At 32.1% G+C, this 27,736-nt stretch overlaps 5 protein-coding genes across 7 annotated transcripts; 1 reads left to right on the top strand and 4 right to left on the bottom strand.

Moving 5' to 3' along the window:
- Nucleotides 1-458: 458 nt before the first annotated feature.
- LOC113861679 (pre-mRNA-splicing factor SLU7-A-like) lies at nt 459-4,784 on the bottom strand. Of its 3 annotated transcripts, none has more exons than XM_027494656.1 (9): nt 4,645-4,784; nt 3,995-4,158; nt 3,767-3,879; nt 2,583-2,990; nt 2,330-2,465; nt 1,931-2,230; nt 1,494-1,710; nt 1,241-1,344; nt 459-980 (listed from the first exon to the last, which is right to left on the bottom strand). In XM_027494656.1, exons 1-9 carry the CDS (start codon nt 4,658-4,660, stop codon nt 834-836), a joined length of 1,605 nt encoding a protein of 534 aa, XP_027350457.1. In that variant the 5' UTR covers nt 4,661-4,784; the 3' UTR covers nt 459-833. The 3 variants fall into 3 exon arrangements, with proteins under 3 accessions (XP_027350457.1, XP_027350458.1, XP_027350456.1); XM_027494657.1 differs by lacking the exon at nt 4,645-4,784 and adding an exon at nt 4,339-4,547 and having other exon boundaries at nt 561-980; XM_027494655.1 differs by lacking the exon at nt 4,645-4,784 and having other exon boundaries at nt 561-980; nt 3,995-4,605.
- A 2,181-nt stretch (nt 4,785-6,965) lies between these two features.
- LOC113862898 (transcription factor MYB14-like) lies at nt 6,966-8,687 on the bottom strand. Its single transcript, XM_027496183.1, has 3 exons — nt 8,555-8,687; nt 8,287-8,416; nt 6,966-7,497 (listed from the first exon to the last, which is right to left on the bottom strand). The coding sequence occupies exons 1-3, from the start codon at nt 8,685-8,687 to the stop codon at nt 6,966-6,968; spliced, it is 795 nt and encodes a 264-aa protein (XP_027351984.1).
- A 3,505-nt stretch (nt 8,688-12,192) lies between these two features.
- On the bottom strand, nt 12,193-16,703 carry LOC113862858 (protein root UVB sensitive 2, chloroplastic-like). The gene is made up of 10 exons (XM_027496115.1): nt 16,633-16,703; nt 16,457-16,549; nt 16,133-16,221; nt 15,957-16,041; nt 15,604-15,663; nt 15,413-15,506; nt 15,202-15,299; nt 14,823-15,002; nt 12,978-13,100; nt 12,193-12,871 (listed from the first exon to the last, which is right to left on the bottom strand). Exons 1-10 carry the CDS (start codon nt 16,642-16,644, stop codon nt 12,446-12,448), a joined length of 1,260 nt encoding a protein of 419 aa, XP_027351916.1. The 5' UTR covers nt 16,645-16,703; the 3' UTR covers nt 12,193-12,445.
- Nucleotides 16,704-18,992: 2,289 nt separating this feature from the next.
- On the top strand, nt 18,993-21,108 carry LOC113861570 (actin-depolymerizing factor). The gene is made up of 3 exons (XM_027494484.1): nt 18,993-19,097; nt 19,448-19,713; nt 20,702-21,108. The coding sequence occupies exons 1-3, from the start codon at nt 19,074-19,076 to the stop codon at nt 20,850-20,852; spliced, it is 441 nt and encodes a 146-aa protein (XP_027350285.1). The 5' UTR covers nt 18,993-19,073; the 3' UTR covers nt 20,853-21,108.
- A 2,041-nt stretch (nt 21,109-23,149) lies between these two features.
- Nucleotides 23,150-24,772, bottom strand: LOC113861482 (inorganic phosphate transporter 1-4-like). Its single transcript, XM_027494315.1, has one exon. The coding sequence runs from the start codon at nt 24,770-24,772 to the stop codon at nt 23,150-23,152; it is 1,623 nt and encodes a 540-aa protein (XP_027350116.1).
- Between the last annotated feature and the right edge of the window lie 2,964 nt (nt 24,773-27,736).

Raw genomic sequence — 27,736 nt, 5'->3', positions numbered from 1 at the left:
CACTTCAATTCAGTTTGGTTACATGGAAATTTAGTGCGAAATACAAAGATTAGTGTTCAATTAGGAATAGTAAGCAGAACTGCAATGAAGTTGCACACGCACACACTGAGTGATGTTGCAAACCGAGGCAAAGGGAAAAGGGCAAATTAATGAACGTGAATTGTTAAAAAGGTTCTATTGAGGTCAACCAAACTTCTAGTCTTAAATATAGAATTCCAGCTCAATTTTCTCAAACAAGTCTTTACTCAAGTTCAGTTCAATTCAGCAACTCCATTCACTTTTAAACGGTTATTTGAGTAGGCTAAATATCTCACCAATTTTTATGCGAAAACGTGTTCCATGTCCATTGCTACAGTGCAGCAGTTGTGGGTCACGATTTATGAATATGATTTAAGCCAAAAAAACAGATTTTAAGACTACTATGATACACATATGTTGCTTGAGCTTCACTTGAGATAGATCAAACAATACCGGCAAACATTTAAATTAGTATCACAGTATCACTAACGTCGCTTGCAGACAATTGAGTATGTAAGGGGGCGAGGGCGGATAAATACGTAATGCTGAAAGTAGATCTATAAGGAATTGGACCAAAAAAACCAGTCAACTAACAGTATTGAGTCAATACAACAGATTTGCGTTCCAGAAGTTATATTTACATTATCAACTTGCCACAAAGCTGTACATACCAAAATAATTCTACCCTCGATCCATTCTGCCTTGTCCAGTTGGCAGTAAGAAAACAACAGAGGCTTGTGGACTCGGGAGTAAGGGATGCATGCCTTTTGCCTTAACTTGTAACGAAAGGAATGCAGGCCTTTTACTTTTCAAGTTTAGTGTAGCAAATCCTTCATTGGATCATCATGATGTACTTTCTTCATCCTGTATGCCTCCATCTCCTCTGCAGTAACCTCATCATTCCATCTAACATTATATTTGCGTTTCCTCTCATCTCTCTCTTCTCTCTTTCTTAGATCCTCCTGTGAAAGAGCACCAAAACTCAACAATCAGCAAACCATATGTAAAAATGTCTGAATAATTTCATCTCAAATGCTCCAGAATGTAGAGCTAAAAGACACCATCTTTGTTTCAAGAAATTAGATTGAATCAATGGCATCTTGACCTTGTTAATTAAGGTCAACAAAGCTATTGGCACAAGGATATAATTCTATAGGGGTTACAATAGACACAGAATGACTAACAAATAGAAAATATATCTGCATAATAGATTGATATTTACCTTCTTGAGCGCATCAGCAAGCAGTTTTTCATCCAGAACCAGGTCATCCGGGACATCAGTACCCCATGTAGCAAGCCTTTTCTCCTCCACAGGTGTAGGATCCTCTGTATGGGTTCATGGAAAAAATTAGATTAACAGACATGCTAAATATGATCAAACAAAATTCTCAAACATGTTAAAAAAAGAATAATAACAAAGGATAGGGAAGGAGGTAGAGGCACAGGAGAGGCGTGGTGTATGTTAGCGTACGAACCTACAGCAGCCTCCTTACGGGCAATATTAGCTTTCATAAGATCACCTGCAGCCTCAGCAGCCTCAATACCAGCAGCACCAGTGCAATAACTATTACGTATTGTCTGCTTGCAGCACTTGTAGCCCCATTGGTGATCCTTCCACCATGAGCCCCAAACAGTCGTGTGGTTGTTAATGTAAACATCTTCTTCATACTTGCTCCTGGGTAGTGCTGCTTCCTGTCAGAAGCATCAGATAAATAACAATTGAACCTATCATTTTAAATAACAGCAACAAGCATAATGCAGAAGCCAGAAAGTTGAAACTAAGACTCATGGTGATTCCCTAAAATGCAAGCAGATCAAGTAGAAAGCCCTGCTACACCACCAAGTAGCATATTTAAGATTTTTATGCAAGTTGCAAATGCTGCACTGTAAAGATTTACCATGCATATCTTACCTGGCCCTTAATTATTCTACCAGCACGATCATACTCGACTTGCCTCTCACTCTGACCCAGCAGAAGTTCTCTTGGAAGTTTGTCCTCATCGGCTGCATTGCCATACTTCTCAATAATGGTTTCCTTTGTTTGAGATTTCAATTTCTCCTTCTTGACCTTGAAATTCTTATAGAGCAACTCAGCTTGGGATGGAGCTGCTTGCATGTGAACATCTTGTCCCTTATCAAATGCTTCCCAAGCATGGATGTTTAGTTCCTTGAATTCCAATGCTTGACCACTATTTCTATATTGGTTATCACCCTACAGTGCAAAAACAGATTTAATCCATATAAAAGATTAAATATAGCAGTAAAAGCAAAGTAGTGTTTCCTATAAATTTTGATTCTTTAGACAAGTTACCTCATAAAACTTTTCATTTGGATCTGCATCTGGAAGAGGATCTTCACGCATGGACCTGGTCTTGGGATCATAGTGTGCAGAATTGACATCAAGATTAAGAAGATATTTTGCAGTATCCTCTCGAATACGTAGGTTCCTGAAAGAAAAGATATTTCAGTTCCAAATTTATCGAAGATAAATAATGAAAGTGATCATCTTTGACACCAATTGACCTGGTCTTGCATTATTAAAATGATAGCCACATAAATCTTACCTAACAGTTCCTGTACTTCCACCACCTGTTGTACGCACACGCTTCTCAACCTTGGCAAAGTCCATTTGTTTGCTCTCATCAACCTTTGCCTCATCTACTCTTAAATCATCTTCCTCTTCATCCTCATCACTGGCAGCATCCTCACCAGTTTGGTTGCTCTTCTCCAATTTCTTCAGCTGTTGTTCTTTCAAGTATTTCTTCCTAGCTTCATCTCTAGCTTCATACCTTTCAATCACTCGAGCATAAGTTGATGCATCATAACCATTCCACCTGTCCCGCTTGCCATCATAATCAAGCTCAAAAGTTTCTATCTTTTCATCAGGGGCGATGTGTTTGTTTGTCCACTTTGCTCCCACTCTCCGTGGCCTTTCCATGCATGATTTAGCATCATGTGTCATAGCCCCGCAGCTATAACAAGAGAATAAAAATTGAAGCACTTAATTAATCTTGTACAAGAAAGATAATCATAATATTAATATATGCAGAGACAAATAAGATAGTCAAACTTGAGAGGCTAGGTAAACTGATGGGACCCCAGCAAATTTGAATCATAAACTCAATAACCAAACATAAATAAATAACATATTCATAAGTAATATTCATATTCTAAGTCTACAACGAAGCAAAAAAAAAAGTAATAAATTATAATATAACTCAATAACTGACCAAGTTGTTATGCCATACTTAGTCCCACACTTAAATTGTTTTGTAGCTTCAAAAACAGAATAAAAACAAGTATTAAAATACAAAACTAACTTCATAAACCTAACACATATTCAATGGTGGATGAAATTCAGCTCAAGTACCCAACAAATTCAGTCAAAAATTGCACCTAGAGGCTCAAACCTCGAGTAAATCCAATTAGAATTGAGTTGACCAATTTTGTGTTTACTTAAATATAGTTTGGCAAAGAATTTATATACAAGTGAAAATGATTTTTATTATTGTCCTAAAATCATGAACTCGTAATAGATTACTCAAGAGTTTGTCAGCCATGGAGATAATAAGACACCATCAAAGTGGGGGGAAACAATGAATGAATGTCCTAAGACATACATAAACCAAATACTAAATTTCAATTTTTCTTTATGTTGATATACATGGAGCATTCGTCACTTCTGCATACATAACACACGCGGATGCATGTACACACTCATAGTTGACAGTTAGAGAGAGATACTTACTTCTCACATGCACCTTTTCGATACTTGTCTGCCTGAAAGATTTTAGCACCTCGGTCATACCATGATTTGGTGTAATTGGGATCTGATTTCCATTTTCTTTGATGTTTCAAACTCTACAAGCAAAAAGAAAAAAAAGAAAAAAAAAAAACAGGAAAAAACGTTAGTTCAGCACAAGTTCATGCAGATCTCAAAAGACCATAAAAAGAGAAGAGGAATGAGAAGACTTACAGGTCTCTCAGCATTAAGATACCAAGGTGCAGATGACATATACTGAGGAATGTGAGGGTTGATTTCCTTTCCATCTTCATCCACCTCAGCTGGCGCAAGTCCAGCTTTACGTGCTTCCTCCAACTCAATCTGTTTGCGATGATCCTCCCTCGACTTAAATGCCACTGCAATCCACCCAATACAAGTTAAAAAAAAATTCAGACAACGGTCAAAATAGGTTATAGGGCAAATTGTGAGATACATAGTCACGCTATAGTTACAATTAAAAAGATGAAATTGAAAAATAGTGCAAATAATTTCAAACAATGAATCTAAACCCAGTAGGGGAAAAAATTAGATTCTACATGCTTCAGACCCTGCTAGGTATAATATTGATCGTATTAACTACGAACAATACATGGTGAGTACAAATCAACATATTCGAATTGAAATCTGGCTGGGATTTCATCCGAATAGTTATCTGTACATGAACGAACAAACCGACAACAAAGCCCCCAAAAAGAAAATTTAAAAAAAAAAACGAGAAAAACGGATTTTTCCAGGAAACGTGGATCAGAAAAATTGGCGAAAAAAAATGAAAGTTATAAAGTGAAATTGATATCTTAAACCCTAGAGAACGAGAATGTCGAGTTGAATGGGAAATTAAGTACCTGAAGCGGTAGCCATGATGTGAGAGAATCAAACTGAATTTAGGATCAGACGAATCGAAGAAGAAGAAAAGGAACGCGGAGTAACGTCGATATCTCTTTCTCAGGTTGCGACGATGGCGGTGATGCTAAACGACTGCGTTCGCTTCGCTTCTCTCCACCGCCTTATTTACTTTGGGTCATAAAGGCCCGAAGCCCACAAGCCCAAGCCCTAATCTACACAATACAAGGCAAGAGATACTTGGGCCATTAATTAAAGTTAAAATATACAAAACAAGTGCTTAATGTTTTGACCGGAAAAACAAAGTGCTTTTAATGTTACTTACAGCCTCCATCGGTACAAAAAAAAAAAAAAAAACACATCGATTATTCTTATTTTTAATTCTTATTTATATATAATAATAACAAGTTTCTTTTTCCCTTTGCATATGATCACCTCGCAATCTGAGTTTTTTAATTGAACAAATCGATAACTCCGAATCTCTCCTTAAGATTTCATCATGCGCCATTATTTATTAAAATAAAGATGGTGCGGCGCTACTATTAAAATAATATCATCAAATAAAAGTAAAAAAATGTTTATTAAAATAATATTTTCATATTAAAAATAATTAATACGTAAAATAATTATAATAGAGTTAGAAATGTATTTAAAAAAGATATAAATATTTTTTAATATTTTAGTATAATTTAAAGAATATATTAAATATGTTCTCAAATTTAGAAACATTGTATTAAGCATATGTATATTAAATATTGATTATTTTATTTCCTTAAAATACTCGCTATGAGCACTAAAAAAATAAATAAATTATATGTAGTCTCGTTAAATATAATGAGTATTTAAATTATGAGACTTGCATGTAATTCATTAAATAATAATAATATATTTATTTTGATCCTTTTTATAAAAAAATAAATGACTAAATCAGTATGAATAAAAAAAATAATTAATTATGTTATATTTTTATAAATATAAATTTTATTTTAAAAATATCCATGATATTGAATAATGTAGTTAATAATTTATATATTTAATGATACTAATAGAAGAATAGTATAAAAGAAATTTAATAAGTAATGTATCTTGAATCTATCATTTGTTTCTTATAATAAAGACCAAGAAAATGTTTTATTTTATTTTTTTATAAAAAAGACTGGAAGAAGTATTAAAGAGAGGGTATTATTAATATTTAAAAAAAAAACTCTCACTCACATAAAAGTGAAAATTATATTTTTAAAATAAAAAAGTTATTTTCTATAAAAAGCATCAGAATTTCTGTAACATCATGTATCAATATGATATATTGTTCTTCATACACTACCAATAACATGAATAATCATAAAGTTATATAGTATCATCCAACAATCTTAAAACTGAATTCAAGTAAACTAGATTTACTTCCCATGCTATGAACACATTTATCAAATACATAATAAATAATTTAGTATAATATATTTTTAGTTTTTTTTTTGGAAAATTAGAATTATATTTATTGTGCTAATATTTATTTTGATCAGTCCAAATTAAAAGTGTAAGTAGATGTAAATTCAATCAGCATTAAAATATAATTTGCTTAAGTAGGAAGAGTAACAAAGACAAAGTATCTCGATATATTTTTTTCCTAAAAACCCCAATATTACATATTTGCTAAACTTTCAATAAAAAAAATAATATGTTACAATTTAATGTCCTTAAGGATGAAAAGAAGAACATTAAGTTCTAAAAAATTATATATATATATTCATATGAATTTAAGAATAGTCCTTCTATAATTGTAATCTATTTATTATGTATTTGGCTTTTAAAACGGCTAATTACTACATTAAATCCAATATATGAAGATGTTGAAACTCGATCATTATCTCAACAATAATGAAGTTCCCTCACTTAATTCTATTTTGTTTACCATTTACAATTTATATCACAGTAAATGTATTTATTATGTATTTTTAGACGCACTATAGCATCTACTAATTTTTCCATGTTTGATTTGATTTGACATAGGTGATTCATAGTTAATGAACTACAAAATGAAGCATATAACTCATAAAAAGGGATGAATTCTTTAGACGTCCATAAGGATTAAGGAACACTGTTATATGTTGCTACAAATGACGCTTTTGATAAAACATATTCACGTCGTAGCTATTACAATAATCAATGTACACAATTTATTAATTTATAGTCACCTACGCAACAGGGAATAACTCATCGAATTAATTCAAGTCCAAACAATAGAACAACGACAATATTTTTTGTTTTCCATTGAATGGACGAGCTAGCTAGGCTACAATTTAAGAACAAAAATAGTTTAAATAAGTCACAATTCCAAAATCTCATTTAATTCCTCAGCTCTCGCGTAAACATCGTACCAAAAGTTCATGTCATCATCACACATGCTTGACAGAGGAGAGAAGGGAAGTTGTATCTGATCACAGTCAGCACCGATTGTCGGAAAATCGCTTGTCTCACCGGAATTATCGGAAGACAATACTTCAGACCAAAAATCCTCATCCAATGCAAGATTATTTTGTGGTGAGTCAGCATCATTAATATTAATATTAACGGACATGCCATGATTAGTAGTAGTATTAGTTATGGTACTATTGTTGTCACTAGAACATTGTGGAGGAGATAATGGGGTGTCCTTTGTGTTCTCTTCTTTGGGTGTCTTTGAGGGGTGTCGTTGTTGCTGTTTGGCGTCCACAGTATCCAACGTTTGTTGTTTTTTATTTCGTTTTGGGTGGTGACTCTCTTGGTTTGGTGGCAGCCTCTTCTTCAAATGGGTGTGCCACACGTTTTTTATCTCATTATCTGTGCGCCCTGGTAGCCTTGCGGCAATAGCCGACCATCTACACACCATTATTACCATAAGGTTAATGCTCCAAACATCCATTAAATAAGTAAATATAAGTAAAGGACGAAGCTTCATAACGCTTAACAGTGGAATTCTTGAATAAGATAAGGAAGCTATGGCTGGCCCAAGTGACAATAATAGCAGTAACGTTATTGGATAATTGATGTGTTTAAATATGTTATTTTAAAAAGCACGTGAAAATGTTGCAGCAAAAGAAAGGATCTTCGCACGCCGACATGTATCCAACTGGCAATGATTTTGCTTGCCTTAAAAATGAAGGAACAACCAAAGTGCTCACGGGCCCAAACAACTATGGGATGAAGGGCAGAAACTAAACTATTTCCTTTCTTAGAGAAAAACTAACAATAATTGAGAAAAAGAGGCTGCCAAGAAAGAATATTTTGCAAGTTCAAGAGTTCAAGTTTATTTTGAAGTATCATGCATCCATGATCCGTCAGTTTCATGCTACAGAAGAGAAAACAACTTCCCCCAATTTATAGAAATGAAGATACTCTCGGACCCTTGCATCACTGTTTATTGAAAAGACTTCTGAATAACGTATAAAATTATAATTATTTTTTATAAATGTTTTAGTTTAAACTTGTATTAATAAATTTTATCGTTAAATTTATACTACAAATTATTATTTTTTAAAAAATTATTAAATAAGTGTATTCGAACGCAGATTCCCTTGTGCATGCTTGGTCTTTCAATCTATTAAATTATCAATGCCAGCAATAATATGAAATGCACCAAAAGAGAGACCAAAAGGGAAAAAGTTTACCTGTTTCCTAACATTTCATGTAAATTGATTATTGCATCCTCTTCTTCTTTGGTAATGTTGCCGCGTTTGATGTCAGGCCTCAGATAATTTGTCCACCGGAGCCTGCAACTCTTTCCGCACCTTAACAGGCCTGTTGATAAAAAATGAGAAAGACTTTGGTTAAATCATGTTAATCATATAATTGAATTCCCTATGTTATTTTCATGAAATCAGTGCAGGCTATTATATAACTAGAATTGAGTTAATTACTACACTCCTCCACACGTACCAGCATGTTTGGGCAGAGCACGCCAATTGGAATGGCCATAAGTGTTGATGTAATTGATGAGAATTTGATCTTCTTCTGGAGTCCATGGCCCTCTCTTGAGGCCCATCTTTGCGCAGCATGGAGCTCTCCCCATTATGCCAAAACACTAGCAATTGTAGCTGGAAAGGTGAAGCTTAAAATCTCACAGGAGCAATAGGTGCTTTAATAAAATAGCACGAATGGGGTGGCGAAGTGAAGATCATAACAATAATAATATATGGACCCGTGTTAGTGTGGGGCTCTTTTGCTCTAATGTTGTTGAGTCAAATAAAACGTGGGGGTTTGCCTAATATAATTGGGTGTAAAATAGAAGAGCATGACATCTAAAGTGCATTCCCTTTGATGCTTCTTGTCTTTCATCATTTCATCGTTCAGCCTGTACTCCTACTTTCTCTGACCCTCCCTTTGTCCTAAAGTATTCCAATATTCAACGTAGTCAGTAGAGTCGGTAAAAACAATGCTTTCAAACCTTTTTATTCTTTATATTCCATCATAATAATGAATTATGCAATTAATTCAAAAATTGTTACATTGTTTGCTATATTTTTTGTATCATAATGAATTATCAAACTTAACTGTATAACATTTTCATTAATTATATAAAATAAGAGAATAATGGTGAATTTGTGCTCGAATTGGAATTGTTAGCAAGGGATTTTTATGCATTAATTAACGTTTTAAATGAAATGTTCAAAAGAGGTGGAGCTCTTGGGCAGAAGTTCTGTTCTGCTAACAACATTAATTTCGTTAAGACATATTGTGCGATGTACAACAAAAAATATCGATTTACTTTGATATAAAAAAATAATAAGTATAACATAAAAATTTTAGACATTAATTGTCTTAACATCAATAACATATAAATTAAATTGCACTAACTATACGACTAATACGAGGGAGTCTAAACATGGACGGGGGCTTGGTTATCTCAATTGGAATCTCTCAGACACAGACAAATGTTGCAAAAGGGGGAGTTAATTTTGAAAGAATGTCAACTTTTGTAAAATGTATTGTTACCTTGTTCTTAACCAGAAATCTTAACATTAAAGTTGTATTGGGGTAAAGTTCTTAGCCAAGAGACAAGGGTGAAGGCAAATGGCATTGGCAGTTGATAAGATAATCATAAGAAACTATGCATGCAGTATTGTGAAATTAGACAGTGTCGGGAAAATGTTTTGGTCTTATCCTCGCCATAATTGAAATGCACGAGGAAAACAAGAGTATCTAGAGTTGTACCATTTGACAGATGAACCCAAATACTCATTCATCCACGGCATACATTCTGTTTGCAGGTCGAATATACACTTCATATATACAATTATTGGAAAGGGGTTCACTACATATGTACTTGACAAAACCTTTATGAATAGCATATGTACTTTTTATAAGCCCTGATTATATACTTGGGCGTTGCATAGTCTCTTGCACTTACCCTAACTCACATCTTCTAACCAAGCAAGAAGCATTATGGCGAACTTAAAAAATTCTCACTTAACGATATCCATTAATCTAAATACTTATATTGTTTAATAACTTCTCATATAATATAAAATTTATTTATATTTTAAAAATACATCATAGAAGACAAACATTTGAAGTGGGCGTATATGTGTAATTGTGGTATAAAACAGTAATGTTTTTAAAGGGGTCAAAGAAAGAGGCTTATAATTGGGGCAATTGAGTCGGTAGGCCTTTACACTAATATTAAAGATTTTTCTTTTAGTTGTAATATTTTGGGCAATGTAAGAGAAAGTAACATCAAACAAGTCAAAGCTGATAGACTTGGGGCATCCAATGTTGACAAACTTGTATTTCACTTTCGTTTCAAGTTTGATCTCAATCTTCCTTCCCAATTTCTCACATTATTCTTTTGCATTAATTCGAGTTAGAACTCGCAAGGACATTAATCCAAACAACATAATCTAAATATGTTTTTAATTATTTTATATATTGATGACGTGACAAACATTTAATGATGTACGTCGTCAATAAATAGTGATAGAAATTATTTTCAAATATATTTTATTATTAATAAAATTATCTAAGTGATAAAAGAAACCTACAATTATTCTTAGTTATCCTGAGTCACGTTCATTAATTTTTCTATAATTCATAATTATACATTATTAATTATTATTTTTATTTCAAAATAGTTGCTATTTTAAATATTTTAGGACTTGTTTAACTAAAAAACTTACCTTCATCTTTCTGAAAAAAAAACTTGGCTATTTATAAAGATAATAAAATTTAAAAATTAATTATAAAAATAAAGTTTGTATTATTATAGAAAAGATAAAATCTAAAAACTAATTGGAATGAAACTAAAATTTAAAATACTTTTTTCGAAAAAAAGAAAAAATTAGGATGATTTTCATATCCAGTGAAACTTGTTTTAAATCAATGTGAAAACAAATGCGTGTTGTCAGGTATGATGTCACCTATATTAATTAGGTGAAAAATGGCATGAAACTTTGAAGATAAATGATGGTGATTTTCATAAATAATATGGTCCAATGATTTTCATATGCATTACAAGTCGAACCCCACTTGGTTAACATTTAACAAGTAAAATAAACATGTACACCTAATTGCTCTACGACAGAGACCAAAAACTGGCACACATAAATCATTTAAACTTGACTTTTGACCGTTTGATTATTGTTTATGAGCTTTTAACTTGACTTCTAAGCCAAGTACGCATTTTAATATTTCCAATTTTCTTCAATTAACAATCATATTTACATGACGTTTGAAAAACCCTTTTTCACAGTTAAACGTGTGTAGACCTAAATTGGACTCACAAAATCCCCATTTGATTGCAAAATCTTTCCCCTGCTTTAAATTTGTCGTACACTCACTTTACCCTTAGAAGAAACTTGTAATTATTAAATTTAAAAAGTGAATAATATTAGACAAATTAACGATCTTACTTTTGGCACTAACTCAATCACCATTTTCTATCTCCTTCTTTCTTTCAAATTTCAATGTTTGCATGCTCTGTCTCTTTTGCTTTTTCATATATTATTACTTTTATTTACTTTCACGTGAAATTGGTTTCTCATATTTCTGTCGCTCAAATATGACCTTGTGTTAAGTTTCAAGTTTTTCTTTTACCTAATTGAGCGTTAATTTAATATTTGACAATAATACACAGTACAAAATTAAAAGAGACAAAAAAAAAGAGACTTATTAATAACACTATTTTAATTTGTTAAATATTTTGCAATATCACCAATTTGTCAATTTAACATTTGTACTAAATGAATAAATGTTGGATAAAACGTGAATATCTCATCAATATAAATCTCATAATAAATAAAAGTAAAAATAGTTATTTTTTATAAATAGAAACATATAAAATAATAAATTTTACAGTCAATCAAAGTTTTTTAATTGTATAACATCACTCATTTTTTAAATTTGGAGCTTAATAACATGGTGATTAATGTAACTTATCTCACTTAATTGAATAAAGATTGATGGTTCTTGTTGTTTGTGTGATATTACTCATTTGGACTTTTGTGTTTCTCTTATTTGATAAAGAAAATCAATAAGAAAAAATTAATAAAGCTATGCTAAATTTAATGCTATTACATAGACCAAAGATATCGCAGGGGGCAGATATATTAAATTTCATATGAATTTGCGTAGAAAAGCGTTGTGTGACTCTCAACAGATGCTTTTCTTTTTCTTTTTCGTGTATACTCTAACATTACTTTTAAAAAATAATGGTTAAAATATACAGTTAAATTACGTTTAGGTGATGTGAACCATTGAATTTACTCCAACCAGAGTACAAAAGAATTCTTTGAAAAAATGGGCAAGGCAAAACCAATATAGCATTCATGAGCACTAGAATGCAAAGCGGCTCCCAGTTCCATCCAGAAAACGATCAGTGTGCCACCCTTTGTTCTGTAATTCTTTTAAAAATACAGGAAACACACTATTCATGTTCTCATAGGCCTCTTGCAGGACATTAGCACTGAGCTCATGAGGAAAACTCTCACTTTGTGCAGCATATGTAGCAACTAGCCACCCTCTCAATGCATCTTCACCACTAGCATCTTGCTCCAACACCATGTCAATGCATTTATTCCCACAATTTAAAAGAAAATTCTCCTTAGGAAACACTTGTTTTGATTCAAGAAGCTTGGAAGGCCTAATGACCTTGTGCAAAGCCCTTCCCACTCTTACATTCTCCACATCTTCTTTGAGTTGCAGAGGAAACAGCAAATTTTCTCTGTATCTTAGATCAGCAGGGCTTGATACAATTCCTTCCTGCTTTGGAATTCAATTAACAGTCAAACAGAAATTCATTTTTATTCAAATAAAGAAAGGAAATCAAAAGAGTTTTCTTCATTTACAACAATAGTTCAAACCAGACCTTGAGAAAATCAGCAACAACCATTGCAGTTCTTCGTGGATTCAAGGTATTGATAGGAGTTGCTCTCATTTCTTCAGACACACTGTATATATGTATAATTGAAAGGAGAGGAGCCGCAACCAACTGACCAAAAATGGTCCATATCCATCAGTTGGAATCATCAATACAAGCATATATTAAAATGCAATATGATTAATTATTTAACTATATGACTAGAAGGTAAACTAGAAAACAGAAATGCCTGCTTTCTTTCATATTCAAAGTAATGGTTCTGATTTCAAATAAAATTAATATACACCAATGTTGAAAACAGTGTAGACCCACAACCAACTGACCAAAGAAGTTTCACTTGGGAATCATCAATAAAATGAATACTTATCTCTAGAAAGTAAACTAGGGAATAACATTGCTTCCTTTCATATTGATATTTTGGGAAATAGTTTTTTATTGCAAATAAAGAATGTATATGACCTATATGCCATTCGACATGATTCCATTGGCAACATTATATTTATAATCTTGCCATCATAACATTTAAGTCTAACAGATGCGATCTCTTTTTGAGAGTGTGTGCCGATCAAATTTTGAAATTGTAAAGTCCCTAGTTGTTTAATGTTTCCATTTAATATACCATTAATAATTTGGGTAAATTACAGATCCATAGTTATACCATTTTCTTCAAATAACTACTCTCACTTTCTTTTTTTTGCGTCGCTAAACCCATGACAGCTTTTGGTTTAACTTGAAAATGTTAACTTTAACATCAGTTAATGTTTATTCTACAGAATGCCCATGATTGTACACTTTCTCATTTAACGCCCTTAATGTTACTGTTTATTTTACACATCACCCCCTTAAAAATTGAACTTTAGGGAAGTGTCAACCTGCCGCTGAAGTTTATGTTTTCAAGTTAAACCAATGTTCGAGAGCAGTTAAATGACTGAGAAAAAAGAGTTAAGGAGTAGCACGCAGCACATGTTTGGGAAAATTAATTTCCAAGGAAAAAATCAATTATTCTTTTGTTTATAAGCTCCCTTAGGAAGTTGACAAATAAGAACAATTATTTTTCTAAACTAAATTAAACCAACTACATATTTATTTGAAAAAATGAATGCACAATTCGAATATACAGGCAGGGTAATATCCTAATAATTTTGATGAATCCCGAGAACTAATAACAGAGTTCTACAACTTTTCATGTAAAGAATATCCATTACACAAGGAGACAAAGCCTCATCTTGTTGGTGCAAGCTGGAAACATGTACTTCTCCCAGGATCTTGGGAGCTACAATACCAATTGAAAAACACTTGATACCGGTATTAGGAAGAAATAGTGATAAACTCCAATTGCAAGGATAGAGCACTAAGAATTTTGAGGGTATGCTCCTCTCAATGCTCAAAGTCCCCCAATTTCCTCTCAAACGATAAGATTTCCCTCTCAACACTTCTCTTATATACAGGCAACATGCCTTTTTCCAACTAATTATCTTAAGCCAACTACCTCCCACACTAACAGTAACTAACAAATACTCAAAACAAAGTAAAAGTCTAACACCAAACAAGTTCTTATGAAATGTCATAAAAACCTTGAAGACAGAAAAAATCAAGATATATTGTCCAATTTCACAAAATATTTCCTAGAAGATTATGTCCAACACTACCTAACATTTTGCATTTTTTTGGGGGGTGAATTTACAATATAACATTGTAATCTTTCAATCCTCAAGCATTCCACCAACGACCACAACCAAGAACAACCTTAAGTACACAAACTAATATTACAGGTCAAAAGCTGAAAATTAAATTGAACGCTAAAGCCCAACACAAGAAAATAAATCTCCCTACCTTTCCTTGGATTGATGCACAGATAGTAGATGCTAATTGAATGCCAATTCCGATTCCAACAACATTACAGAGTGTTGAAAAAGCCTCCCCTTTAGCAAATAGGTCACTGAGATTTCCTTCTTTAGCAAATGAAGAATATATAGGCAATCTTGTAGCTCTAGCTGCAACAACTGCCATCCCCTGTTGACTCCATAGTAGCAAATAGAGAAGTTAATAACCAAAATTAAATATGATACATTCACTAGAACTCTAGTATAGAATGTTAAAGCTCCAAATCATGATGTACATAAGCTTGAATGAACAATTAGCATTGAATCAACTTTACATTGCAACATATACCAAAATGTGGGATTATTTTTTAAAAAATCAAAATACAAACCTTTGCAAAATTTCCTAGGCCTGCCATTTCAAGAAAAAGATGTGGGCATAATGGAGAAAGCACTTCCAAACCACTGCCTAAATCATAAAGCACATCAGCTGCAAAATGTAAAAAAGCCAATTGCAGTCAGACAACTTGAGATCTTGACAAATAAGAGCTAACAAAAGAAGGAGAGAAGGCGGCGAAGAATAGCACCAGCCCAAATCCAAACCTAGTAGTCTCCAACGTTTAGGCTCAGAATCCATTCTAGCGCCCCAATTGCTACATATTAGCTTTCCTACATGTTGCATTCCATCCTTTAAAATCTGAATGTACAGGACAAACAGGTTATACATTAAACAGATGACAGTGCCACTACTACTGATCTGAGAATTTTTCAACAGAAAATTAGTATTAAATTACCCAACTAACAGCAGTTGCTTGCGCAGGAGTGGGCCGCAACCCTGCAGCAAATAGCAGTGACTGCAGAAGAATAAGCATAGAGAGTAGAGACAAAGAACACCCACTTCAAACTCAATTATTTAACAAGGATCCATTGACAAAAAGGTTACATTTTTTCAATTCACACAGAATATGTCATGCTGATGGGCATAACAGTATGATGCTGTTTCTGTGAATAGAGAGAATTTTATATCTTGCTTGTCAAGCAAGCAAGTTTCATTGGATGCAAGCAAGTTTTATTTTCCAATGTCAAAGACAACAACATATTTCTGATTACACCCGTTACTGAGATTTTCAAGTCACCAGGAGAAGACCTGAGTTGATAGCACAGATAGTGCTGCACTGGTAACATGTTGCACGGCTCGAAACTGTGTGTATCTGAGATAGCCTTCATTCACACTGCAAACAAAACACTGAAAATCTGAGTCACTGAACTAGCTAGCTAAAGCCATAAACTACAGCATATAACAATGAGAAAAAGCCAAACGACCTGTATGGATACCCAGAGGGGAAAAACTTATTCATGAAAGATCCAGCAACCCTTTGGTATAAGGGTCTGGAATCATGAACAAGCATTACCTGCAGAGCAACCAAAAACATTTGTTAGGGTAAATAAAGCAAAGGGTTAGGCTTTTCAACAAAATTCATGGTCAATTTTAGAACCAAAGCAAAGAAGTTAGCTTCAAAATTGAAACATGAAGTATCACAGTTTGAGTTTGAAGTCAATGACCCTGTACATTGGAAGAAATGAAGATAGAGAATTGGGGAAATTGGAAATGTAGAATAGAGGTTAAAGGGTAGAAAAGTAACACACAGAGAGTTGACCATCGGGTTCAAACTGGTGTCGGCGACATACAGAGTCCGAGGTTTCGAACCAGAACAAGGGAGCTTCCACTTGTTTCTTCTCCTGTGATTTTCAACAGTGAAGTCAACTCACATAAATAAACAAAAATAAAAAACGAAAGCGAGAGATCGAGAGAGAGAAGAAACCAAGAAATCCATGGAGAAAGAGGGGATTGACGGTGCCTCGCCGGCTGCTCCAAAGCCCCTCTGCTGACTTGGGACTTGGAGTATGTTTTTGTCTCTACGGTATATTATACTATTATTAATTATTTTTTCACCATGTTTTTTTTATTATAATTAAATATTTAAGTAAGCATTAATGAATAAAAATATTTTTGAAAAAGTTTTTTTTAATTGCTTAAGTATCAAATATTTTAAAATTAAATTAATTTTTTCAAAGTGAGAGAGAATTTAAAGGATGTTTATGAGTGAAAATATATTTGAACGGCTAATGAGAACGAAATATTATTTAGTATGGTAAATTTTAGTTGTTTACATAAAATTAAAGTTTAAATATAGTATCATCTCATAATATTTTAATATAAATGACAATAAATAAAGTCTGAATAATACTCATTTTTATATTTATATTTTAAAAATAAAAAAAAATAGTACACAATTTTTTTGTTTTAAATCTCTTACCAATAAATTATAGTCGTTAATCAAATATTGATCTTTCTATGTCATAGTAAAATAACAGACTATTTTTTTATTAAAAAAATTGTAAAAGTTACCTATATAAAGAGGAAAAGAGAAGATTAAATATGGGTTGGAGAGTTGGGTAATGAAAGTGGAGATGTTGAAGAGAGTGAAAAGAGGAGGTGGGAGGAACAGAGGAAAAGAAAAACAAAATTCATTTAAAAAAAATTTGTGTAGTTTTTTTTTGGTTAATTTTGTTTAAGCAAATTTATTTTTGTTTAAATAAAAATAGAATTTAACGTTTATTTTCTACTACAACTATAAAGAATTCAAATGCAAAGGTAGACAATAACTCCTCAATTGATATAGAATGTTTAAAAGTTTAAGAGTAAAAGCAACATATTTACCAAAATATTTAAGACTTGAAATCATAAAATAAAATAAAAATGTTATTTGATTGGTGAGACAGAAAAATAAGATATTTGCAATATTGTTTCTTTATACTTAAAGTAAAGAACTTGCTTATTCGTCATTTAATAAACTTAAAGTTATTGTTAAATAGAACTGACTTAAAAATTAACTATAAGTGATCAATGTTCATATTTATATAAGCATACTTAGATAATTAAGATTATCTTTATTGTATTTATTTAAATTTATATTTTTTTTATCATTATCATCAAGTATTTATTTTATTTTATTTTATTTATTTTTAAAATTTTTTTTAAATAAGTGATAATAATTTTAAAAAACATATATTATTTCCATAATAAAAAGTTATTTTTAATTTTAAGTCATTTTATATAGATTTATTTTACTTTATTATTTAGCATCAAAATATTTATTAAATACTAAATTATAAAAAAATTATTCAAAATTTATTAAAAAATTATAAACAAGATAATAAATCAAATTTAAGTTTTAAAATTGTTAATTAAGTCAATTTTAAGCATCATATCTAGCTTATTTAGATAAATGAATAAACTTTAAGCAATTTTTTTTTTCATATATCATGTTTGAAATTTAAATTATCGACTTAACTCGTTTACCTTAATACAAGATCTTTTACAAAATTTTAGTAATACTTATTATTATTTTATATATTTTTTCTTCATTTATCCGTTATAACCTTTTAACAATGAAAGATACTAACAAATACATTTAGAGCACTAGTCAACAAATCAAAAGTAGAAAAATTTTATTAAAAGATTTACTATTCAGGCCACTAGTAATAGTTAGCAAGATCCTTTAATAATGAATGTAATAATAGTGTTTTACTTTAATTAAGAATAAACTCAAAATGCTATGATTAATTTTTTAATAATTAGTACATTAACCACTTGTGATATTATTTTGAATGGTTATGATTTAATTAAAAGTATCTTATTAAAAAATTAAAAAATATATATATTTTAAATTATACATAAAATTAAATTTAAAATATTATATTTAAACTAATCACCCTGATAAATTAATTAATTTTTCTCGACAGAATCGCAAGCAGAGCATGAGCTCGTCCTAGCATGTGGCCATGGATTGTCGGTAAGAAAAACTCAATCAATCGAATAAAATAAATATCAATTAACATTTTAAAGATATTAGTTAAAAGTTTCAAAATTTTGTAACAAATACATTTAAGATGCTAATTAATAATTAATATTTAATAAAGTAAAATGGACATACGCGGCGATTCGATGGGACAAAAGTGGGGCCCAATGGGCGGTGGAAAATCCTTTGTTTTGATTTGGTGGATTCATATTTCATGGTCCCATAATTCCACTTAGCGTTACTACAACGCACCGCCCCTATCAACTATCTCTCAATTCTCAACTATTTATAATAATTTCTCAAATTCTTCTTTTGTGTTACATTGCATTTCCATACTTCAATTCAATTCTTTTTCCTTTCTTTCATTCTCTGTCCCTCTTTCTTCAACTCCAAGCTTTCTCATGTCTTTCAGAGGCCTAAGCCGGGTAACATTTTCTCTTCTTATTTTCTGTTATGTTTGTTCATTCTGCTTTTCGTTTAATTTTCATGATACTTTACTTTGTGGATGTTAAGGATTTCTCACTAGTCACTGCACTGCCATGACTATAATTGTTACTCCATTGCAAGAACAAAAATCAGCCTTGAACCATGGTTCTAAATTCTCTGTGACTATGTTGTAAATTTTCTGCTCTTGGAACTTAAGAAAAAAATTGAAAAGTGGGAATTTATCTGTTGTAAGAGTATTGATCAGCCTTACCTTTGGGTTGTGAATATTTGTGTGCGCGTTCAAGTTCAAAATGAAAAGGCTTTTGACCCAGATACGTTTGAATTTCAGCCAAATGCTTCATCAGGCATGGGTGTTGCTGATCACAGCAGGAATACCTTCATGGAATTGAAGCAGAAGAAGGTTCACCGCTATGTGATCTTTAAGGTTGATGAAAAGAAAAGGGAGGTTGTGGTTGAGAAGACTGGTGGCCCAGCTGAGAGCTATGATGATTTCACTGCATCTTTGCCTGAGAACGATTGCAGATATGCTGTGTTTGACTTTGATTTCGTCACTTCTGAGAACTGTCAAAAGAGCAAAATTTTCTTCATTGCATGGTTAGTTTGACGCCCCCTTTTCTCTATATTTTAATTTTATATGTAAAACAACAAAAAATCTCTGACTTCGTCTACAATTAAAAGCATTGTTGCATTGCACCAACCAGCACGATGTCTTTGTAAGGCATGATGCATAATATGCATTTTCTTTTGCAACAAAGCAAATTCTGCAGCACATATGATCACATCTTTTGCGGTTTCTTAAAAACCATGTCAATATTGCATTGTTTTAATGTCATTCTTTGCATGTTCTCTGATTATGGAGCTATATGTTCACTGTTTCATTGTCTTGGGCTAAATTTCTTGTCTTAATTTGTAGACACATTTTTTTTTACATGATTGGGGGTATTTGTGTAGTTGTAAATAAGGAATTAATATTCTGAAAATTTATATATTCTTCAATATTTCTAATTTTCTAGTCTATTCTTTTCTTAGAGATTTAAAAATTTTGATACGGTAAAGCTTTATGTGCTTTGCTATTTAGTTTTTTTTTTTTTTTTTTTTTGTAGTTACTAATTTCAGAATGTCCCTAAATAAGATGATGAACTCTTAAGAAAATGGTAGTAGTCTTTCCAGTGGTACGTGTAGTTGTTTACTCCATCAGCTAGAATTGCAAGTCGTGCCATCATATATTTACCTTGCCACTTAGAAAATTTAGTATAGATATAAATGCACAATTATTTTTCTAGTTGAACTGGTTGAGTACTCTATTGCATTGTTGGAGCTGATTGTGTGCAGAAAGACTACTCTCGTCAATCATTTTTCATATCTTGTTTGAGTGGCATCTTGGCTCCCACGTCCTAACAACATATTTTTCATCAAATACTTGAAGTATCTCCTCAATATCTTATTTGGAGTTTGTTTTCCTCCTCTTGTTCTTGTGAAGAACAAACTTGTTTTGGACTTCATTTATTCTAAATTAATTTACTTTTTCCATGGTTCTGCCTGAGATATCATTCTTAGTTGTTCACTGCATGATATTGATTAGGTCCCCTTCAACATCTCGAATCCGAGCCAAGATGCTCTATGCCACAACTAAAGACAGATTTAGACGTGAGCTAGATGGTGTCCACTACGAAATTCAGGCTACTGACCCCACAGAAATGGATCTAGAAGTGCTGAGAGACCGCGCACATTGAGATGTTTATGCAGTTATTCATTTTCTTAGTAGAATCTACTAGCTCTTACTTTTGATGAATTACCTTTCCAAGCTTTATCATCTCAGAGCCCATTTTGCTTAAAAAATATACCTCCAATAATATAAATGTGAAGGCTGATGGGTTTAAGCTTTCGACAGTTACTATTGTAAATCTCATTGAATGACTTTATTGTAAGAGCATGAGCATGACTGTATGGATCCAGAATTCCCGATGTCTTATATAAAAATCCTTTGTTATAACTTTGACTAGGTATCTGTAGAAATTTTCAGAACTTAAATTTATCATGTTGGCTTTTTGAAAGCTAAGTTATTATGGTTGCTTCATGAGTACTTCAATGTGGCAGAGAGACCAAGAACAGCATCCAACTTGGTGTTTAACCCATTAGTAACGTAACCTCAATTGTCCTTGCATATGCTCTTTTTAACCAAGATAAAAGAAAATGAATCATCATGCGTGGGAAGTACAGGGATGGAATCTTGTGTAATTTGATTGAGAGTGGTATTCAAAAAAATAGTTTAAAATTAAAATAAAAGGAAAAGCTCATAACTTTACCAGCTTCCGACTGATCCTAAATCCTCTGGGTGTTCTCGTTCACTCCAAAATTCAGATAATTTCCTCCAATGTCTTTCCTTTCTATTCAGGTACCATCAAGGTGCTGATAAAATCTAATTAGTTTGTCACACAGCAAGTACAATTGACTCAATTCTAAACACCAATGGACTGTGTCTTGGTTCCATGACAGGTACAAGAGTCCAAAAGCACCCACCTCGCTTAGCTCCAAGTTTCCCTGATGCCCCTCTTGCACTGAACATACTCATTTGGAGCAAATATTAGATTGTAAAATCAATGTCAGAAAATTAGTAAAAATTATAAAAGTAAGACTTAGAAAAGTGATTCACATGTTCATTGTTATTTTTAATAAATTATGTGCATTTAAAAGAGTATGCTAAATATTATGCAGCTAGCATTTCTCTAAGTGTTAACAGTTTCCGTCAGTACCACAGGACCTTTGGCATTGCTAATGCACTCTGTTTAGCATTCTTTACCATCAGGATGAGCCCCAAAACATAATGGGCTATGTAGAATTTAACATCGCGGAACTTTGTATTAGGCCTCTGGCCACATATATATTGCAAATATTTCCACTGTTTAAGGTCTGGAGATAGTAAGATGCAATACTGCCTTAAATTTAATTTGGTCCTTAGCCGATAGCCATGCCTCTGTTGCGGATTCGTAAATTTCTGGCTTAATTTCTTCTTTCCTAAAAGCGTTCTTGCAAAAAACCAGAAAATTCACATAGTTTTAGGTGTATATTTCACCACACTTTTTTTGGTTTCCCAGGGATTTGAACTATAAATTGTGAAACATCAATAGATGATTATGGTTTTGTTAAGTATACTATAACCCTAGGAAACAAGAATTAGGAGAAATAAAACAAATAACCAAATCTATGTACTAACTTGAAGTTTTCAATAGAGAGAATATAGTAAGAATATAAATTATCCAATGATGTGACGAAAATAGGAACTAGTAACAAGATGCTAATAATTTAAAGAAACAAAGTCTAAGAAAGAATAGCATGAAGGGTATCGACTGTGGACCACAAAATGATGTGGGAAAGCACAAGTGAAGACAATAGTTAAGGTCAATCCAACTCCCCGCTTAGATGTTTTGGTTTCAAGTTTCAACAAACGAACGCATTTGAAGTGTACAAGTCAAATTTTGCTGAAAGCAACAACTACCGTGGAACTACAACTGGTAGTGCAAGGGTCTTCTTTTGCGTCTATTCAACATCCAAAACAATCATTCTTCTTCTGTATTCTCACGACCACGTAGGAGACAAACCGATTCAGACGATAAATAAAGGTTCTTATATATTTATATTCATGTAATGCCATGCAAGTCTTTTTCAACAATCATTTAACTTTTTTCCTGAAGATATTTCAATCATGCTCGATACACATACCTCGTTTACTACTATAGTTTTCCTAAACAAGAAAAAGAAATAAAGCAAGCATGCAGAACACTGTCGGATCGTGAAACTGGTTACTCAAAAGTATTGTACATCTATAAAATAAACTCCAATATTGGTTGCGGAACAAATGCAACTATAACATTGGCCAATATTCCGTACAACAAATTGTTCCTTAGTTACTGTCACACAGTGTCCACCAAAATCTAACAAAAATAATGTAAAGCGGAAGGGAAAGCCTTTGCTCTTCCCAAGCCTTGTTGAAAACACTGCTTTATTAGAGGAACACTATAGATGCACATATTTAAACATAGGAAACAGTTTTGCCGTTGTTGTGAGAATATGGTTGCTCTGACACTTCCCTGGTTTCACTTTCTTCATCATTTTCACCTGACATTTCTTCCAAAGATTTTCCTTTTGCCTCAGGAACTAAGAAAGTCAATAAGAAGCCTAATACGTTAATCACACCTAAAATAAGCAGTGCATTCTTCACACCAATACCTGCTGGATATCCTGCATCTGCTTTGCTCTTGTCTTTGTTTTGTGCCAAATACAAGAACCCAAATGAACCAACAATAGCCCCAAGTTTCCCTGCTGCCGATGAAATTCCATGGCATGTGGATCGGAATCTTGCAGGAAAAATTTCAGCTGGGACGACAAATGTGGTAGCATTGGGCCCAAAATTTGCAAAGAAGAAGGTCAAGGAATACATCACTACGAATCCTATTCGATGATCCTTGTGAGTCCAGTGGTCATAAGGAATGGCAAGAGCAAACATGAAGACAGTCATAAAGAAGAAACCCATCAATTGAATAGCAAATCTTCCAACGATATCAATAAAAGCCACCGTAAACCAATAGCCTGGAACCGTACTGCACAAAGCAATAAGTGTTTGAGCTCTTGCAATCTTGTAAACCTCCTCAAGGGCATTCATGGTTTTTGCAGGAGGAATCCAACCAATTGCACTAAAGATATCCTTCTGGAAAAGGTTTTGGCTATAAAATGCAATGTCAAGCAAGAACCATGTGCTTGCTGTACCAAGTAGATGTAGTCCATGGCGATGGAGGAATTGCTTTGAGAACAAGCCATATGAATTAGCCTCTGTCTCATCTTGTTTCCTTGGTTCAGCTTGAATCTCAACCTGCATAACCTTAGACATATCTGCTGCCGCTTGCTCCATGTTCTTGGCGACTAGTGCGGTGTAACGAGCGGTTTCTGGCATCTTCAATCGCCAGTAGTATGTCAATGCGGCGGGAAGTGCTCCCACCATAACAATTATCCTCCAAACGTAGTCTGCTTGTGGAACAGTCGAGCCAACTGGATCAACCTGATAAGGTGGAGAGTCAAACCTGGCCTTGAATATAGCTGAAATTATAATGGCAAATATACCGCCTGCCAAGATTCCAAAACCCTGCATGGCAAAGACTGCAGCAATGAAGGCACCACGAGTCTTCTTACTAGAATACTCGGACATTATAGTGGCAGAAAGTGGGTAGTCTCCACCAATACCAAATCCAAGCCAGAACCGAAAGAAGCAAAGAGTTGCCATGACAGATTTTGGACTATGTCCAAATGAAAGGCCAGAACCAATGGAGCATATTACCATCATCATCAGAGTCATGCCGTACACTTTTTTTCTACCCATCTTATCTCCAAGCCAACCAAAGAAAAGTTGCCCTGAAAGTGTTCCACAGAAAGCTACACCATTTACAGCAGCAGCTACGTTGGGAGGCAATGAACCGGGCTTTGGAGAGCCATCAACGTGGTAGTAAATGCGGCCAAGCAACTTCGTAACAAGGGAGATGCAGAATAGATCATATGCATCAGTGAAGAAGCCCATTCCAGCAATGACGATTGCAGTGAAATGGTACCATTGTGTTTTTGCTCCATCAAGTGCATTCAGCACCTGAATTTGTTCTTTTGCCATGAGTTTTCAGGCCAAATTTACAAGTTTCCTTGTGTTTATCTCTTTATGGCAAGCTTGCCTTCTCTGCAAAAAGGTGACAGTTAGTGAGATCTTTGATTAGGTTAATCAAGAATTCAAGCAAAACCGATCAATTTGAAAATGTTATCATATATCAAATAAAAAAGAATGCAAATTGAGATGACAAGTAGTGCAACATTTTTTGAAATTGAGGACTCGGTGTGATGGAGGGACAGTAGTAAGGTGCATGCATGGGATGACACATAACGAAACTAATAAAAATAACAATAAGAAAGGGAGAAGGAGGAGTTGTAAAACTGACCTTAGAGTCGAAGAAGCTTATGGAAACGTTGAGAGAGGAAAAGAGAGAGAGAAATGGTTGGAAGTGCAATGTTATGAGGGAGAAATATAAGAAGGAAGTTGCAAGGATTTATATGGAACAAAACAGTTTGAAACCAAATGGTCGACCCACATTCGTATATACTCCTCCTATTGCGGATCGCTTCCCCCAGTCAACTTCCTTCCCCGTAGCTGTTGCCTCACTCAGTGCTACTGCCTTTTTTGGTGTCTTCTTTTTTCACATTAATTCCTTTTAATTTTAGAAGCAAAAAAATATGAAATCCCATTTGCACATTTAGCAGAATTAGTGAGTTGAATTTCATCTTTAACACTTATTTATGGAAGAAAACTTGACACATTGTAAAAATTTGATCTTTAGAAGACAACACATACATTTTAAAAATAATTGACACATGGTAAAAAGTGAATATCGGGAATCACGCGACGATCACACGGACCAGACCATCCATTAATAATCTCTCCCTAGTCATGGGACCGCAAAAACTTGAACCCCAGCAATCATTTAACTGAATTTTCATATTCATTCCCTAATGTTGTGTCAAACGTGTGGGGTGTGTCCACCATTGTTAATCTGGGGCTGCTTTTAAATTTCAACAAGGTTTCTAGTTAGTTCCTCTAGGATTTGTTTTGTACCAAAGGAAATAAAATATGGATAATGGTGTATTTTATAAATAAAATCAAAATAAAGAAGAACTAGTGATTTTTAGCAGAACAAAAAGCTTTTTCTTTCAATTCAAATTTTAAATGTTTTTTCTTTTTTTTAATGAAAGCAAACAAAAAATATTTGTATTTCAATAAAACATTAGTTTTAAATTTCTTAACTCTTCTAAAGGCACTAATTAATATTTATTTATCTTTTTTCCAAAAAAATAATGGTATGGCAAAAAAATTATAATTTTAAATAAATTTAACTAATTATACAACTTGTTATCATTGAGATATGATTCTACTTAGTTTTTGCACAAATTGCACAATTTTAACTAATTAACACAACCTTATGTTTTTTTCATCTTCCTAGAATATCATTCACAATATTCACAATAATATATATTCAATTCAATTTTATTTAATTGTGTTAAAAGAATTAATAATTATCTAATTAATTATTATTACTACTCAATAATCGTATAATAATAACAATTTTTTTATTTATATGTTACTTTAATTATTATAATAAAGAATAAAATAATTAAAAAAATTATATTTGTTAATTTTATTGAAAGTTTAAGTGATATATTGATCATTTTAATTTCTAAACTCAAATCACCTCTTAATTTTGTTAAGCTATTATTGTCTATAAATTAATTTATTAAAATTTATCATTTAGTGGTTAATTTAAAATATATATATAAAAAAATAATTATAAATGATAAATAACATCAATATTATAAAATTAAACTAGAATTTAAAATGAGTTACATCGTATAAATCCACCTCAACTCAATCACAAAAAATATTTAGTTATACATAATCATAAATATGAATACTAAAGTAACTAAACAAAAAATATTTATAATAATAATAATAATAAATAAATAAATAAATAAATAACTTTTATAGTTAATCTGCTATAGTAAAAATATAACTTTGTCATAGATAAAGAAAAAAATAGATAAAAACAGAAAATAGTTGAGTGTTCAATATCAAGTATGTAAAGCTCTTTATATAGAATACAGAATTAAATAAATATAATAATTTGTCATCTAAAAAGATATATTTATAAAAAGATATGACATATTAATAGAAAAATATATATTTTTCTATTATAAAATTGAAATTTAAAATATAAAATTGAAATTTAAAATTTAGTTTTATAATTCACTCATTTTTCTCATTTCAACAATTTTTTCTCATGATTTAATTTTTTTTAAAAATTTATATTATTATCACTTTTTACAATAAAATAAAAAAATTAACTATTTTAAAAAATAAAATAAAAATTATCATAAAAAATAGTCTAAAATACTATAAATAAAATGACAGAATAATAATTTATTATTACACCTATATTCAACATGTTTAAGACACATTTTCTTAGGTGTTAAATTAAAAAAATATTATTTTTTGTTGGAGTACTTTAGTGAACACTTTAGTGTTTAGTATAAAGGGAGAGACACAATTATTATTATTATTTTTAAATTTTTAAAAAAATATCTTAAATTTTAATGTAAAATATTAAAATATGCGATTTCTTTAAATTTTGTTAGAAGGCTCGTTATTATAAAAAAAATATAAAAAATTTAGTATATTTATTTAAAAATATAAATATAACATAATTTTAATATTCACATCGTAAAATAATATTCTGGATTCATTATGCTGAGTAACCAATTTCACTTTTCTACGGTTTTGAACCTGCTTTATTTCTTTTCTTTTTTGAGAAAAATTATAGTATTGTAAAGGATATGTGGATCACACGCACCAATTTCACTTTTTCACGATTTTGAACATGCTTGGTTGTTTTTTCTTTTGGAGGAAAATTATAGTATTGTACAAGGTACGTGGATCACACGCACTAATTTCACTTTTCCACGGTTTTGAACATGCTTTATTTCTTTTCCTTTTTGAGAAAAATTATAGTATTGTACGAGGTATATATGTGGATCA

Source organism: Abrus precatorius, unplaced genomic scaffold, assembly GCF_003935025.1.
Source record: "Abrus precatorius isolate BTA unplaced genomic scaffold, Abrus_2018 Scaffold3, whole genome shotgun sequence".
In the NCBI taxonomy this organism is placed as follows: Eukaryota; Viridiplantae; Streptophyta; class Magnoliopsida; order Fabales; family Fabaceae; genus Abrus; species Abrus precatorius.
Note: the sequence above shows the minus strand (reverse complement) of the source record. Positions and strands in the feature narration are given on the sequence as shown.